Source organism: Sphaeramia orbicularis, chromosome 16 (assembly GCF_902148855.1).
Source record: "Sphaeramia orbicularis chromosome 16, fSphaOr1.1, whole genome shotgun sequence".
Taxonomy (NCBI): Eukaryota; Metazoa; Chordata; class Actinopteri; order Kurtiformes; family Apogonidae; genus Sphaeramia; species Sphaeramia orbicularis.
The window spans coordinates 48,807,783-48,824,187 of NC_043972.1; the positions used below are offsets into that span (position 1 = coordinate 48,807,783).

Below are 16,405 nucleotides of genomic sequence, written 5' to 3' on the forward strand. Positions count from 1 at the left end.
TAGAATTACATGATGAACATGTTCATAATTACAAACAAATCTGACAACCTGAATGACCATGAACAACCTGAAATTTCCTTAAGAACAAAATTATGTCTTTGTTTATCATTTACACATGTACAGTACAACCTGCAGATCACAGTGGATCTATAAATACACCAAATATTTAATAACAGGCAGAATAGTGTTAAAATTGCACTTGTTTTTCTTGAGAAATTTCAGATTATTCATTGGTTGTTCACATTTTAGTGAAAGGATAGTTTGTAAATTGAAACATTGCCGTGTTTCGAGTCTCCTTGAATTATCCTGAGTTCAACACAGAAACTAAATGTGTAGCTTTTGCTTCTTTGATTGCCCGTCGATGTATTCCCCTTCTTTGGAAGTCACCTAAACGTCCAGCAGAACATGTCTGGATAATGGACGTAATGACTTTCTCGAAACTGGAAAAGATCAAATTTTCTCTGAGGATCAACTGAGACGTATCACATTACATGGAAGCCTTTTCTCTCTTACTTTGATAAAACACCTATAGAAAACATAACAGAATAGAATAGCTATAACACTTGTAATTACTGTACTTTCCAGACTATAAGCCGCTACTTTTTTCTCGTTTTGAACCCTGAGGCTTATACAGCGATGCAGCTCAAGTATAGATTTTTACGGGCTAACGGCCTCCAGGGGGCACTCTAGCAGGAAGAACAAAGTGAGACAGACCGGGGGAAGAGGTGATGAAGAGGAGAAGTTTCAGTCCTAACTTTTACCAATCATTTTGTGTGTCATGCACAAACCCTCATCATGGAAAACACATATGCATATTTTGCAGCTTTTAAGTTAAAAACAATCGATGTGTCTGTCCAAGAAGGAAATAGAGCTGCAGCACGGAAGTGCCATTGAGCAACAACAGAGGAGAGACGTAGAAGGTGTGTGATGGAGCCTCTGAGGCTGTTCAACTCCAACACTGAAGAAGACGACTGCAGTGGTTTAATGAGCAGAAGGAAGATGAAGATACAGATCAATGACTTTTCTGGGTTTTTTAACCAGCCTGTTCCTGCCATTTTACAGGCACTGTTTGGAAAAAAGCAGTTAAGGTATGGAAATAAATATTTAAACAATCTTTCTGTTTACCATCTTTCTGTGTAAATATCTCATGTCACAACGTGGACACCTGCAGCTTATAGTCAGGTGCGACTTAAAGTCAGCTGTGGCTTTTAGTCAGGCTTATAGCCTGGAAAGTACAGTAAGTGAATGTGGACCAGTGTGGGTGGGGGTGGAGATACTACTTTTTTCTTTTTTAATTGTTTATTATTTTCAGTTTAAGTTTTTGTTTGTTGTTAGTTAGTTTTTGTAAAACTGGTAAATTGAACATGCTTATACCTGTGCTGAGAGGGTATGTATACTGAAAATGTGTCCTAATAAAAAGATTATTTTAAAGAAGAATCTCCAGTGGAGCAGTCACTTCTCCAGGGCCCAGCCAAGAAAGCCATATCCTGTTTCTACAATGTGTTGAATCAGACCGATGGGTTGAACATAAACACTCATAGTGTAGCACAGGTGTGGCAAAATGAACTCGGCGTAGACATCAGTAAAGAGGAATGGGACATAATCTGGAACCATACAAATAAAATCTCGGTGTGTAACCGTGCAAGGCTGTTGCAATTCCAAATTCTGCACAATGTGCAAATCTCTCCTAATAAAAGACACCAGATGAATCACCAACTTTCACTCTGCGTTTGAAGTGCAGGACTACTGTGGGAACCTATACACACTGTGCCTGGTCATGTCTAAAAGTTCAGATCTACTGGGTAGATATTTTACAAAATATGAAAAAGATTCTTGGAGTGTCTTTGAAACTGGACCCTTTTTCTCTACTCTTGGGACATCCAAGTTGGGACATGATTGACACCAGCTTGAAAAGACTTTGTGATATCCTCGCATATGCTGCAAGGAAAGATATTTTCATGTCTTGGATAAATGACAAACCTCCCACTAAAACTACTTGCATAAAATTTTTATGGAATACTTTCCTATGAACTATTTGACCTGTTTCCTTCATTCCTCAAAGGGACAGTTTATGAGAATTTGGACTCCATACCTCCGTTTCACAAACTCATCAGTCATTTCTATGCTTTCAAACCTCATCAGTGACTGAAAATCTTTGGTACCGGTCCACAATAAGATCACTACTGATCTCACCTGTCACTGCTTGATTGTCTGATCTTTGTTTTAGCCTCACTATAAGTCCATACTGTGTACTAGTTGCTTTATCTTGGATTAGTCTTTTTTTTTCTTACTTAGTTTATCTTCCAGCAGCTTCATATTTTTTATTTTCTTATAGATCAGGTGTTCTACAGAGCCATTTGTTGTTGTAAAAAATGTAATAAAATCTAATAAAGACAATTGAAAAAAAAAGAGAAAAGAATCTACTCAGTCATGTCACAGTTGTTCCCACACTGCATTTGTAATTTCCTGGAAGCAGTGTTCATTTATCTTCTCAAGAAATCGTTTCTCAAAGGAAGAAAAGTCTCTTTTACTCTTTCAGACAGAAAAACATTGAGTCTGATCATTTAATGCAGATGGGTTTGTTAACCCATCTAGATGGGTTAGATGGGTTTGGTAACCCATCTAAGCTTTTAAACTCTTCTAAACCTGATGACTCTGTTCTAAATGCAAGGCTGAGCACAGACCCAACAATGGTCCCAGTTAGAGAATGTCTTTGAACGCTGTGCCTGTGTGGCCCCAGCTCTGGCCTTTGTAATCTATAACAAACAGCACAATAATGCATTAAGCTGAAAGGCGATAGCAGCATAATGGTTATTGTGCATTAAGAGACATAATCAAGAATCAACAGAGCGGAATGTGGTACACTCTGAACAAGCAAGGTCACTCCGATGATAAAATTGTGCTTTGTTCGCAAGAAGTCATTTCTGGATTTTACATTTAATCTAAAGACAAACTGCACAATCAGGGCAGATCCATGTTGGGTTTGATGAAAATGCAAAGGCAGAGAATCTACCGCCTCAACTGCAATTATATTCACCATCATAAGTACAATGAATACAAGACAAAAGGAGATTAATGCGTAACAAATATTAAGATCTACTCTTTAATTTCGCTTTAATATCCAGGCACTTTCTCTGAGAGCTTTAACAGAGAAACAAAGAGGTGAAATTGGTTGGTTTTTGACCCCAGTTTCCAGTTTTACCACAGTATAGGCATCGCTCTGCTGCGGAACACTGTGTATTATTATTATGTTTGATGGTAATAAAGAGAAGAAATTACAGAAAAAAGAACTGAAACAATTAATCGACTTGAATCGATTAAAAACATTATTTGATTAGAATTTTCCTGAATCAAAGCTTCCTCGTTTCCTTAATTTTGCTGCCGTTAAACATTGGTTCCACTGTTGTGTTTCACACAGACACTTATTGTGATGCACATGACGCCAGGATTAACACAAAGTTGTTTGTTAGTTCCATCTTAAGTTAATAAGTTGTTTTTCCATATAGATATTTTTTATATATATATTCTTTTTGTGGTTGTTTCAGCTGGTTCTGGAATAAAGGACAAGTTGTTTGTCATTTTCTGACATGACTATTTCACATTTTTTACTTAATCAAATCAGATCAAAGAAAAATAATTACATATATATACTGTGTTCGTGTGTACATCTAAACTTCATGAAGGGATCTGTTAACAGTTATGATGTAATTTCTATTATATCATCTGCAGAGGAGAACGATTAAAAAACAAAATGCTCTTTCTTTAACAAAATAACTCCAGTCAACTTAGAAATAGAGCTGGCTTATGACCATTTCCCAGTAAAAAGGGACGTCAACACCAACCTCATATAAACATAGGAATCTAAAATGAAAAGCCTTCATAGATAAACTGCCAAACCTGTTAAATGTTCCACAGCTCTGTAACCACTGGCTCCATCATCCATATGTTCTATTGACGTGGCAAATATTTATTTAAGGATTACCATTCAAATATTCTATTTTCTTCGTTGTCAAAAACACTTGTGGTATCGATGAGGTGTGAGTGGAATTTGTGTCATGGGTCTCGTCTTGTTTGTCTCATTTGACTGTGGATGAAAATTAAACTCAGACTCACTGTGGGACAATAAAATAAATGGCAATAAGGTCCCGTCTACATAAAATAAGCAAATAAGACAGAAATATGTCCCAGGAAAGACCGAACAATAGAGAGGGTTGAATTATATTAGTGAAAAGCAGAAAAGAAACAAGGGTATGTAGAAAATGTCACATGTGCATTTCCCTTTTTAGTGGTTAAAATGACTTATGTCTTAACCCATAAAGACCCAAACATCCACTGATCTGTTGATCTAAAATGTTTAATATCTGTCGATCCACTAATCCTACCAATATATGTAAATAACTGGTGTAAAATTCAGTTTATCATCTTTTCATGGTCATCAGATATGACCCATTTGGACATTCAGAGGCCACGTAGTGAACATGGAAACACCGTCATCTTCTACAGCATTGATTCACCAGTAAAACCCATGGAGTTTAATGAATAACAGTGGATGGACACACTTAATTTATGTTCAGTTTATTACATTTTCTATTGAAAAAGTCACTTTTTCCTTAGTTTTCTGTGTTTTGATACAATAACCTATGAATTTACTCTGAGATTTAATGAACATCTATATGATCAGTGAATTAAATATAGGAAAATACATGATTTATAATTAAAAATGCAAAATGTGGAGGATAATATTATAATAAATGGAGATAAATCACATGAGAAAGACAAAAGATAGATAGATAGATAGATAGATAGATAGATAGATAGATAGATAGATAGATAGATAGATAGATAGATAGATAGATAGATAGATAGATAGATAGATAGATAGATAGATAGATAGATAGACATTAAACACTATAAATAATAAATTAGAATTATAAAAACAGAAAAAGTGGATAAAAATTAAAATAATGGGTTGTTTTTATGTATTTAATAAGTGAATTGTTATAAAAAACAAACAAACAAACAAAAAAACAGTGTAACACTTGCTCATAATCTATCTATCTAAAAGGCAGAATCTTTTTCGTTTTCCCACATGTTCCTCAGAAAGAATGTAGTTTCCCTTTGAGCCAAAGTAAGCACAGGGTGTGTTTTCATCCAAATGAGCTGTATGAATGTAATCCATTTACATACAGAACTATACCACTGTGTCTTTATCCATCGACCAGTTCGGTCTTTTTTATTTACCTTGACCTCAGCAGCTTTTCCATTCTATGCTGTGTAAATGTGGAGCGATGTGTGCCCATACATCAGCCAGTCACTGCACCCGAAGGCTCAACAATTCCAACTGTTTACTTGTCACTTGAGTTGTTTGGAAGAAAAACCCCTTTTCAGGAGCATGTGATAGACTTGTTTGGTCCACCATCCATTAATCTAAAACCCCGGATACTCCTGTATCATTAGGAGCTGGAGGGAAAGTGCTTCACCTATGGCTATAAAAAGAAAGAGCACCTGATGTGGGTCTGGAAAAAAAAGAGTCCACTTCCACCTCCACAAAGACTAGGAGCAGGTACACGCCTCCAGACGTCCTAACAAGCAACATCTTTTTAATGGATGAGACGATCAAGTCACCTGAAAATGAAAATGATTTAACATAAACTGAACTGAATCCTAATTGGCCTTTATTGTCATTTTGGTTTGTTTTCATCTGTGTGTGTGTGTTTTTTTTCTCTTTGCAGTAAAATGCTTGTACTCCTGGTTTGCATCTTGACATCCGTGCATCATGTGCACTCTGCCTGTGTTGTGGAGGTGAGTACACTTTATACAATCACAAAAAAAAAAAATAATAATAATAATAATAAGCTCAATTAATGCAACACACAGTAGGATGGGGATGTTTGATCAAGGGCATTTTCTTTTCTGTACGTGTATTCTGCTGCAGTTACACTGCAAAAACCTAAATCTTACCAAGTGTTTTTTTCTCATTTCTAAACAAAATATCTCATCACACTTAAAATAAGACATAATCACCTAAAGAATAACTTTTCAGTTGAATTAAGTGAAAAAAAAAAACAAAAAAAACCAAAAAACAAAACTTGAATTAAAGCAAAAAAATCTGCCAATGGAACAAGTGAAAATTACCTTAGTAAAATTTCTTTAAATAAGATTTCCAATAACTATTATCTAAAAATAAGTTCTTATATCTCACTGAAAAGGTACTCTTTAGGTGATTATGTCTTATTTTAAGTGTGATGAGACATTTTGACAAGAAAAAAAAAAAAAAAAAACACTTGGTAAGATTTAGATTTTTTCAGTGTAGAACATGTTTGCTGTATAATGTAAATTTTATTGAGTGCCATATATTGTCAGTGTAAGTCTGGTTCATATCAAAACAAAATAATGCACTATAAGGTACAGAAAGTAGAATAGAATAGAATAGAATAGAATAGAATAGAATAGAATAGAATAGAATAGAATAGAATAGAAGAAATCATTATTGTCATTGTTACAGGAACAATGAAAATCATTTTAGCAGAAGATTCTTAAAGTGCAAAAAGAAAGACTGTGTATAAAAACATAAAAATTCTGCTAAAATATATATACTGAAAAATATGAAAATATACTAAAAATCTAAAAATTGCCTTTTAGATATCGGATGAAGATTAAATTGGTACCTTTGGCCATCTGTTAAAGCTAAACATTATATGAAAAACACACAGTGAGCCTCGTTTTTGTAAACTTTTTTGAGTTCATTCCATGTAGACAGAAATATATTTAGTGTAATACAGTTATTTTTGGCAGGAACATTCAAATGATGCTTGGAAAGAAAACTATTTTTTATTGATTATTTAATTCACTTACTGTTTTTATTGCCAATCCAATGTAATTCTATGTAAATAAAACATTATTATCATCATCATCATCATTATTATTATTAGCTATACAGCTTTTGCATATTTGTGTTTTTTATTCTGTATGTATTTCTTTCTTTTTTTTTTTCTTTTTTTTACATATACATAACTACTATCTTCAAATTAATAATTTTTCTGGTTTTAACTTAAATGTCTTGTCATTTTTTTCCTTTGCTGCATGCTGTTGTGTGCTCTCTACAGCCGGGTAAGCGTTAAATAACTTCCCTTCAGATCTATTTTATTTTGCAGCTTCGTCTGCACACCCATGCCAGTGCGTCTCCCACTAAGATTATGGGCTTTGGCGTGATCCTGAATGTTACGATCCTTTGTTATTTCAAGTCATTTGTGAGTAATTAAACCAGGATACGCCTGAGTCATATTGTGGATATTAAAAGCCAGCCAAGAGTAAATATTACCCTTTATTATGTCTTTAATCTTCTGTTTACCCACTGGTTTTCAGCCTGAGCTCATGTCTGTGTGTCGTGTTGTGTGTGTGCATATGTGTGCATGCGTGTGTGTGAATAGAAATTTGCCCTGAAAACAAAGCAGTTCAGGCTGAAATCGTCGACCAACACAATGTCTTCAGGAGAGACGTTCAGCCGACTGCCTCCAACATGCTCAGAATGGTCAGTTCTAACAATACCACAATGACTAATGCAATGTTTGGAACTCATTGTCAGCGTCAGTGGAAATCATCACCATAAGCCAGTTTTCCAACTCTTATCTATTGTCTGAAAAGCCAATTCAGCTCTATAAATTGCTGACAAGAACACGGACAGGAGAATTAACCTAGCATACATGCTAATGGAATTAAACTTACAGCTCTGGAAAAAAAAATAAGAGACCACTGCCAAATGATCACTTTCTCTAATTTGACCATTTATAGGTGTGTGTTTGAGTAAAATGAACATTTTTGTTTTATTCTCTAAACTACTGACAACAATTCTCCCAAATTTCAAATAAAAATATTGTTTAGAGCATGTATTTGCAGAACATGACACATGGTCAAAATAACAAAAGAGTGCAGGTGTTTTCAGACCTCAAGTAATGCAAAGAAAACCAGTTCATATTCATTTCTAAAAAACACAAAACTAATGTTGTAATTGTGGAAAAGTTCAGACATCAGTATTTAGTGGAATAACCCTGATTTTCAATGATAGCTGTCACGTGTCTGGTCTCTCCTCCATTACTGTTGGATGACTTTATGCAGCTCCTGGCAGAGAAATTCAAGAAGCTCAGCAGTGTTTGATATCTTATGACCATCTATCTTCTTCCAGAAGTTTTCACAGTGGGTTCAGGTCTGGAGATTGGACTGGCCATGACAGTCTTCATCTGGTGGTCCGTCATCCACACCTTTATGGACCTAGCTGAGGCCAGGAGCATTGTCCTGATAGAAGAACCAGTCCTCAGAGTTTGGGAACATTGTCAGAGCAGAAGTCCAGTAGTTTTACATAGTTATTTTTGGATTCCAGTTACTTTTGTGGTACTAATAGCACTGTTTTTGACTATTGTAAGAAGATAGTGATGGCCACAGTAGTGGTTTTTATACTTCTCCTTCTTAAATCAGACATGGATCAGGTGTTTATTCAGTAGAATAAGGTGTGTTTGTGTTGGAATTCAGCAGACACAGGAATGGAATGGCTGTCATACATGCACACATGATGATTTCAAAGGAAATTGCAGTGGTCTCTGAATTTTCTCCAGAGCTGTGTAGAGCACATTTCTGCCTTTATTTATTTATTTATTTATTTATTCATTTATTCATTTAGACAGGGACAATGCACAGTATACATTAACCTTAAAAAGGAGAGATGTAGTGTGCCAGGTTGTAGCATTAGTGCTAATTTCCACCTGTAGTCCCTGGCCAGGCTGATGTTATCGTTAAAAAAAAATAGGCATTAATAAAAAACTAAAACATACAAAAAGCAGTAAAAAAATGCATTTCTGTAACGCCATCTACATAAAAAAATTCATTCACATCCAACCATTCACTCTAATTTGTCCCACTGCAGTCTGTCACACACACACTCTAAGCATGTTTGCATCACATACATTACATTGTGGCTACAGGTTTGGTTTGATAGTAGCTGGATTATGGAGCTCAAAGCACTTTACACTGTGTCACATTCACCCTTTTGCACAAACAAAAACACACATTCACACACCAGTGTAAGAGTTCTGTATATAAGGTTAAAATTATTTATTTGTCAGTTTATAGGTTACACACTGGAATTGACCTTCTGCATATAACCCATCACTAGAACATGCAGGAACACACCTCAGACTAGCAGGTGCTGTATCACGCACCCGTGGAGTAAATGGGTGGGGGGGTTAAGTGCCTTGCTCAAGGGCACATTAGCCAACAACATTCAAGCAGTCCTTTGGTCACAAGCTGAGTGAGTTAAATGGCAGTGGTGGGATTTGAACCCACGCCTCCAGAGGAACTGGAGCCTAAATCCAGCACCTTAGACCACTCGGCCACACTACCACAGGAGGACAGAGGTGTGTCATGTGTGGGCGGGAAGAATAATGTGGAAGCAGGGGGTGCGGGCACTGCTCCCCCCCAGACCCCCAACCACGCCCCTGCATGTGGACGTAGGTCAAGGACTCAGACATCCCCGTTACAGATAAAACATGCAAACTCCACGTTTAAACAGCAGAATTATTTTTTTGTACTAGATTTATATCAATAGGAAAGTTGATTTTAACTCAAATTTGTGTAAATGTTTAATGAAACAATTCACTTATATGCAACAAAACAGCATTTCTGTAAATTATAAGTATTACCTCTATATTTCTAAATCAGCAAAAATGATCCATATTAACATTTCTGAATACATCTCACTAAAGCCCTTTTATTTTATAAATCTAACCTGAGTCGGGAAGAAAACGAAGCTTCAATTCAGGAAAATTGTAACTGAATAATATTTCTAATCGATTCGAGTCCATTGATCATTTCAGCTCTAATGTTTATTTTCTTTTACAGAACTGGAGTGATGAGGTCGCTGCCAATGCACAGGCCTGGCTTAATAAATGCATTTTGGCTCATGGACCCCCCAGTACCCGTACGATCAACGGTACGAGTCTATTCCAGGGCTGTCATTTTCACTCTTTTTCTTTCAGGCGCCACGTACAACCAACTTGAATCTCAAGGACCAGTAAAATAATAACATAATAGCCTATAAATAACGATGACTCCAATTTTTTCTCTTTGTTTTAGTGCAAAAAAAACCCATTAAATTACGAAAATATTTACATTTACAAACTATTCAAACACAAAAGATGTGAATACCCAGAAAAAAACTGAAATTTCTTCAGAAAAATAAGTGCAGTTTTAAAAATCTTATGCCTCAGATTATTATCTATACATGTCCATTATGGATCAGATCTACAAAGGCACAAAACATTCAGTAACAGGCAGAATATTGTTAAAATTGCACTTAATTTTCTTTGGACATTTCACGTTGTTCATATTTGTTCAGGTTTTTGTATTTTACCGTTAAAGCATAGTTTGTTTATGCAAATATTTTCCTAATTTAATGTAATTTTTTGCACTAAAACAAAGAGAAAAATTTGGTGTCATTATTTTTAGGTATAATGTAATGTTTTGGGCTTTTTTTCCACATTAAATCAAATAGAACATTCGGAGTTATTATTTATAGGTTATTATTTTACTTGAGATCACAATTTGTCTGTATGTGGAACCTGAACTAAAATGAGTTTGACAACCTTGTCATTTTTGCACTTTACAAATTCATCCCACCAAATGTGCGGCCGAACATGGGGTGCCAAACATGCAGCCCGCGGGCCAAAACCGTCCCACCACAGGTTCCAGTATGGCCCTTGGGCCTCATGTTTGACACCCTTAGTTCATTCAGTCTTTGCTGTTTGTCTTTCTTTGCTGCCTTTCTTCAGATCCATCCATTCACTAAAAACCTCTGAGTGTAAATGTTCCCTGTGAACTCACTAACCCTCTGACTGATGGCTGCAGTCACAGGGAACATTATCTAATCTCCAGTCTTAATATCATCAGTTAATAAAAACTTACACAGGTTTGGATATGTTATCATCAGGAGGTTTTCGTCAATGGGCCTTTTAATACCCTGTATTATATAAATAAGTTAATCTACTGAGTTATGAAAATAAGACTCTGCACTTTCACATTAGTGCTGTTGTTTGTTTCCCACCAACAACTAGGATATGAATTAGGTGAGAATCTGTTCTATTCATCTATACCTTACACATGGACGGACGTGATCAGCGCCTGGCACGGTGAGGTGGCACATTACCAATATCCCAACGGATCCACCAACAGCCAGACCGTCGGCCACTACACTCAGGTAACACCCGTCAAACACAAACACATCCCAACACACATAAACTCATTTTATTATTATTATTTTTAATCTTTATTATATTTTTTAAATTATTTTTTTTTAATGTTTTTTTTTAATTTTTAATTTTATATCACTAATCTTTTAACCTGTTTTTCATCATGGTCTGTGCTGTTGACCTCTTGGCCAGGGCGGCCTTGTAAAAGAAATCTCCATCTTGGTGGGAATTTATCTGGTTAAATAAATAAATAAATAAAAACATGTACTCGTGGATAATGGATGCTCAATATAATGATTCCAATATGAAACTATGACACTAGAATTAATATTGTAATGTGAAGACCATTCCAGCTGTAATTTGAATCACTTTAAATAATCTAGACATTTAACCCCTTAACTATCGCAAATTCAGCCTACATTGGATCGTTTCCATTCCAGAATCAGTCGAGATAGCGTTTGTAACTATATCTATATACTGTATTTTTAACTATATAATAAACACTATCACAACTATATGGATAAGTGAATGATAACAATTAAGGCAGGAGAGAGGCAGGACCTCAGCAGCAGGACCAGAGATGATCCAGGGAAAACCTTTGATGATCCAGGGAAAACTTGGGAGGACACAAAGCACAGAGACTCCAGGGAAGAAGTCCAGTCAGTAACATGTATTTGCAGAGATTATAAGTTGATTCCATCTTAACAGTGAGCATCAATAAAAATGGAAGTCTCCTCAAAATTGCTTTGTAAATTAAAATATACCAGTGACAGTGGTGACGAGCAGATACTGATGACCAGCTCATGTAATGTGGAGGGAATGAAAGGACTCAAGTGCACAGCGCTAAAGCAGATAAAGGGATTTATTAAACAGAAAACTAAACACAAATAACAAACAAACACCAGGACCTGAGACTGGGGGTACCTGATAGTCCACAGGGTGATGGGAGGTAAGGTTTGGGATTGGGTAGAAGAGAGTCTACAGGGCAGTGTCCAGGATGGGATGTGGAATGATGCATGAAATGATCTGGCAGTGACTGGAGGAACAGAGGTGTTAATATGGGATGGTAACAGGCAGATGAGCTGCAGGTGTGAGTAGAGGGAGGGGTGAGCAGGCAGCAAACCCTGGAGCGGATCATGACAGCCCAGGCCTGTGGTAAACACTTAACCCTTTCATATACGATGTCCAAATTTTGGACACATAGTTTAGGGCAGGGGTCTCAAACTCCGATCCTCGAGGGCCGGTATCCTGCATGTTTTAGATGTTTCCCTCTTCCAGCACACCTGACGGTCGTTATCAGGCTTCTGCAGAGCTTGATGGTAGGCTTATCATTTGAATCAGGTGTGTTGGAAGAGGGATACATCTAAAATGTGCAGGATACCGGCCCTCGAGGATCTGAGTTTGAGACCCCTGGTTTAGGGGTTTTCAAATCCAGTCCTTGAGGGCCGGTATCCTGCATGTTTTAGATATTTCCCTCTTCATCACACCTGGAAACCATTACATCATTATCAGGCTTCTGCAGAGCATGATGATGAGCTGATCATTAACTGAATCAGGTGTGCTGGAAATATGTAAAACATGCAGGATACTGGCCCTGGAGGACTGGATTTGGACACCCCTGTTCCAAAGGATTAAATTGGCAATATTCTCCAAACCACATGGGGGCAGTCTCTATTGACCCTAAACAATACAATGAAAAAAGGATCATCTTAGTTTTAGAATTTGGACTGGTCTGTGATCTTATAAAGTTAACCTCCTCAGACCCAGCTATGGGTTTTCTGTCCATGTTTGTGGACAAGAGTTTCACAGCTTTATACAAAAAAAACAAAATAAAAAATTGACCACCGCAAAGGACATTCCATAAAATATTTTAAAAATGCATCTGAAAAAACTGTTGCATCATGATGTTTCCAATAGAGGCAATTATTTAATTAACCCATAAAGATCCAGTGTGACTTTTGTGTCAGTTCCCAAATGAATTTTTCTCTCTATTTAACATTTCTTAAATGATTTATCACCTTTTATTATAATATTATACTAATAATATAATATAATATAATATAATATAATATAATATAATATAATATAATATTATATTATATTATATTATATTATATTATATAATATTATATCATATTATATTTTGCATTTTTCCCTATAAATTGTGTATTTTCCGATTTTTAATTTCCTACACTTAATTTAGATGCTCACAAAAACTCAGAGTAAATTCAAAGGTTTTTATCTCAAAACGGATACCTGAGGAAAAAATTACTTTTTCAGCAAAGATATTAAATACTGAATGTTAAAACAAGCATCTCCATCCACCTTTAAAAAATAAAAAATAAAAAAAAATTATAGCGAACGAGTGATGTATTAATATTGGTTGTTTTATGTTTTGATTCTGTCACCTGCTGAGGGACTGCAGATGAAAAGTAGTTATTTTTACAGGTGTATCTTTTACACAGCAATGTTCATAAATGTGCATGGTCCCTATTAATTAAACCAATAAATAAATAAATAAACTTTCATTGATTCAACTTCTTACTGGTGAATCAGTGTTGTAGAAGATGATGACATTTCCATGTTCACTACAGAGCCTCTGAACGTCCAAATAGATCATATCTAATGACCATGAAAAGATGAAAAACTGCATTTTACACCAATTATTTACATGGATTGATAGGATTAATGGATGAACAGTTATTAAACAGTTTAGATCAGTAGATAATTTGGTCTCCATGGATGTTTGGGTCTTTATGGGTTAAAAAAGACAAAACTTGTACTTTCCTGGGTCTCATGAGGTTAAATATAATTCAAAATGCATTTCAACTTAAGCCTAATTTTGAGTAATAAAATCAGTCTAAAAATAAAATGTAGATACTTTTCTTCATAATTCATGCATGAAAGGGTTAATATCACTTCTTACAACTTGACCTTTCAAGTCAAAGCATGTTAATCAAACCTGCTCTCAGCGTAGTTCATGTGCCTCATAGGTTCCGTATCTAGCAACAACAGTCTTCATATAGTGGTGTGTATTCATACTACCTTCCTACAGTAAGTATAAAAATGCCCTATGTGTGTTTGTGTTCAGGTGATCTGGAACAGCTCATACAAAGTCGGCTGTGGAGTCACGCTGTGTCCTAATGACGTCTACTTCTATGGCTGCCATTATTACAGAGCGTATGTCATCAAACCCTCTGACACTCTTACACTAATGACAGTAAACAAGCATCACTGAAAGTCTTTTAAATGGTAAATATATTTATATTCTTAATGTTGTTGTTTTTTTTTTTTGTTTTTTTTTATTACATAGAGGGAACTTCAAGCGGTGGCCGCCTTATAAGGCCGGGCCTCCATGTGCTTCCTGTCCTGATCACTGTGAAGACAAACTCTGCAGTAGGTGTCGAAAACATCTGAAATGACCTTGGCTTGAATAGTTAAAATGTTCATTCTAAGTAAGAAAAGAACTAACCTTTGCACTCCTTCGTCTGTCTTTCATTTCAGCCAATCCCTGTCCTTATATAAATAATTTCCTCAACTGTCCAACCCTGACAGCGAAGTATGGATGCAGTAACACACATGTGTATGCCTGGTGTCCTGCTGCATGCAAATGCCACGACCAGATCATCCCAATACACTGAAATGAAACCCTTCATAGTTGCAGTCTGTGTATTCTGAACTAATGCACCTGTTGAGCTTAAACACCCAATACACCCTTGAAGCAAGCAAAGAGTAGTGTAATATTAGGCTTATTGATTTATTGCCTTAACCCATAAAGACCCAGAAGCTCCTAAATGAATTTTTCTTTCTATTTAATCCTTCTTAAGTGTTTTATCACCATGTATTGTAGTATTACCTTCTGTAACTTGGCATTTTTTCACTAAAATCAGTTATTTTCATGTATTTAATTTATTTGTCATGTAGATGTTCATAAAAGCTTAGATTCAAATTGAGGGTTATTATATCAAAAACAGAAAAAAACTAAAGAAAATTTTGAGTTTTTCAGCAAATAATCATTAACTGAACAGAACACAAGTGTTTCCATTCACTGTCATTGATCCAACTCTATGGCTTTTACTGGTGAATCAATGTGATAGAAGATGACGGTGTTTCCGCAGTAACTTCGGAGCCTCTGAACATCCAAATGGGTCATATCTGATGATGATTTAAAACTTAGAAACTGTATTTTACACCAATTATTTGCATGTATTGGTAGGATTAGTGGATCAACAGGTATTAAACCATTTAGATCAATAGATGCTTTTGGTCGACGGTGACTGTTTGGGTGAAATGTGTTTTTAAATTTTTTTGAACCTACATTTTAGTACTCTTAATCTACTAATTTCTGATCCATAATGTAGAGAATTACATGAAAAAAAATATACTTTTACTAATTATGTACTTTATATAAAGCAAGAAGCAGTTTGTGAACAGTGTTTCCAACTCCTCAGTAATGACAGTATCTATTGTCTGTCCTTAAAGTACCTAGAAGTTGCTAAATGACATCATCACCTAATTTTACTTAATTGCAAATGTACATGTAATTATCATAAACGACGTAGGTGAGGAATGACATTGTGTTAGAGACAAAAAGTGAGTATAAAAACACCCTCAACATGTTTAAAACTACTAATGAACTCTACTGTCAGTTCTAGTTTAGCCCACCGGCTGTTGAAATATTGTGAAGGTGCTGTGTCCGGTGTTGTCTTCATCATCATCTTCATCGTCGTCTTCATTAGCACCATCAAACATCTTCTCATCTTCATCCTGTTTTTTTTTTTATGTCCCAATTCCAGTCCTCCTTCTTTATCTGGACTTGAGCGACCCAAGTGACCCAAAAGAAACACTCTGGAGGAGTAGGTTATTGATTTGTTTATTTGTTTAGTTCTTATCTTAATTTTCTTCAGTTTGGTTTGGTTTTTGTCCTTATAGTCCACTTAAGAGCCTACAACAAGTCACAATAAAACATAATCATTTTTAACCATAACATTTTTCAGTTTCAGTCACATGAACAATCTAACTGCACCAAAAAAGAGACAGTAGAGAAAACTGTCAATGTCAGTGGGACTGATTTATATCCAGTGATTTGTTTTAGACAAAGAACAATACCTGCTTTTATGTCAGAGTCTCCAAAAGTCTCCACTAACACCAGAAAAAGTTGATAGATT

General features: G+C 35.7%; 1 protein-coding gene and 1 non-coding gene across 2 annotated transcripts in view; one reads left to right on the plus strand and one right to left on the minus strand.

Moving 5' to 3' along the window:
* LOC115435827 (cysteine-rich secretory protein 3) overlaps window positions 1–15,014 on the plus strand; it is a 35,388-nt gene extending 20,374 nt beyond the window's left edge. The window contains exons 4-10 of the mRNA XM_030158439.1: window positions 7,107–7,110; window positions 7,426–7,531; window positions 9,892–9,982; window positions 11,103–11,245; window positions 14,329–14,417; window positions 14,551–14,633; window positions 14,742–15,014. Coding sequence (XP_030014299.1) covers window positions 7,107–7,110; window positions 7,426–7,531; window positions 9,892–9,982; window positions 11,103–11,245; window positions 14,329–14,417; window positions 14,551–14,633; window positions 14,742–14,878 — 653 coding nt within the window. The 3' untranslated portion in view covers window positions 14,879–15,014. The remainder of the gene's footprint in view (window positions 1–7,106; window positions 7,111–7,425; window positions 7,532–9,891; window positions 9,983–11,102; window positions 11,246–14,328; window positions 14,418–14,550; window positions 14,634–14,741) is intronic.
* Window positions 9,312–9,393, minus strand: trnal-uag (transfer RNA leucine (anticodon UAG)). Its single transcript has one exon. It is a non-coding gene; the product is annotated as a tRNA-Leu (tRNA).
* Window positions 15,015–16,405: the final 1,391 nt, after the last annotated feature.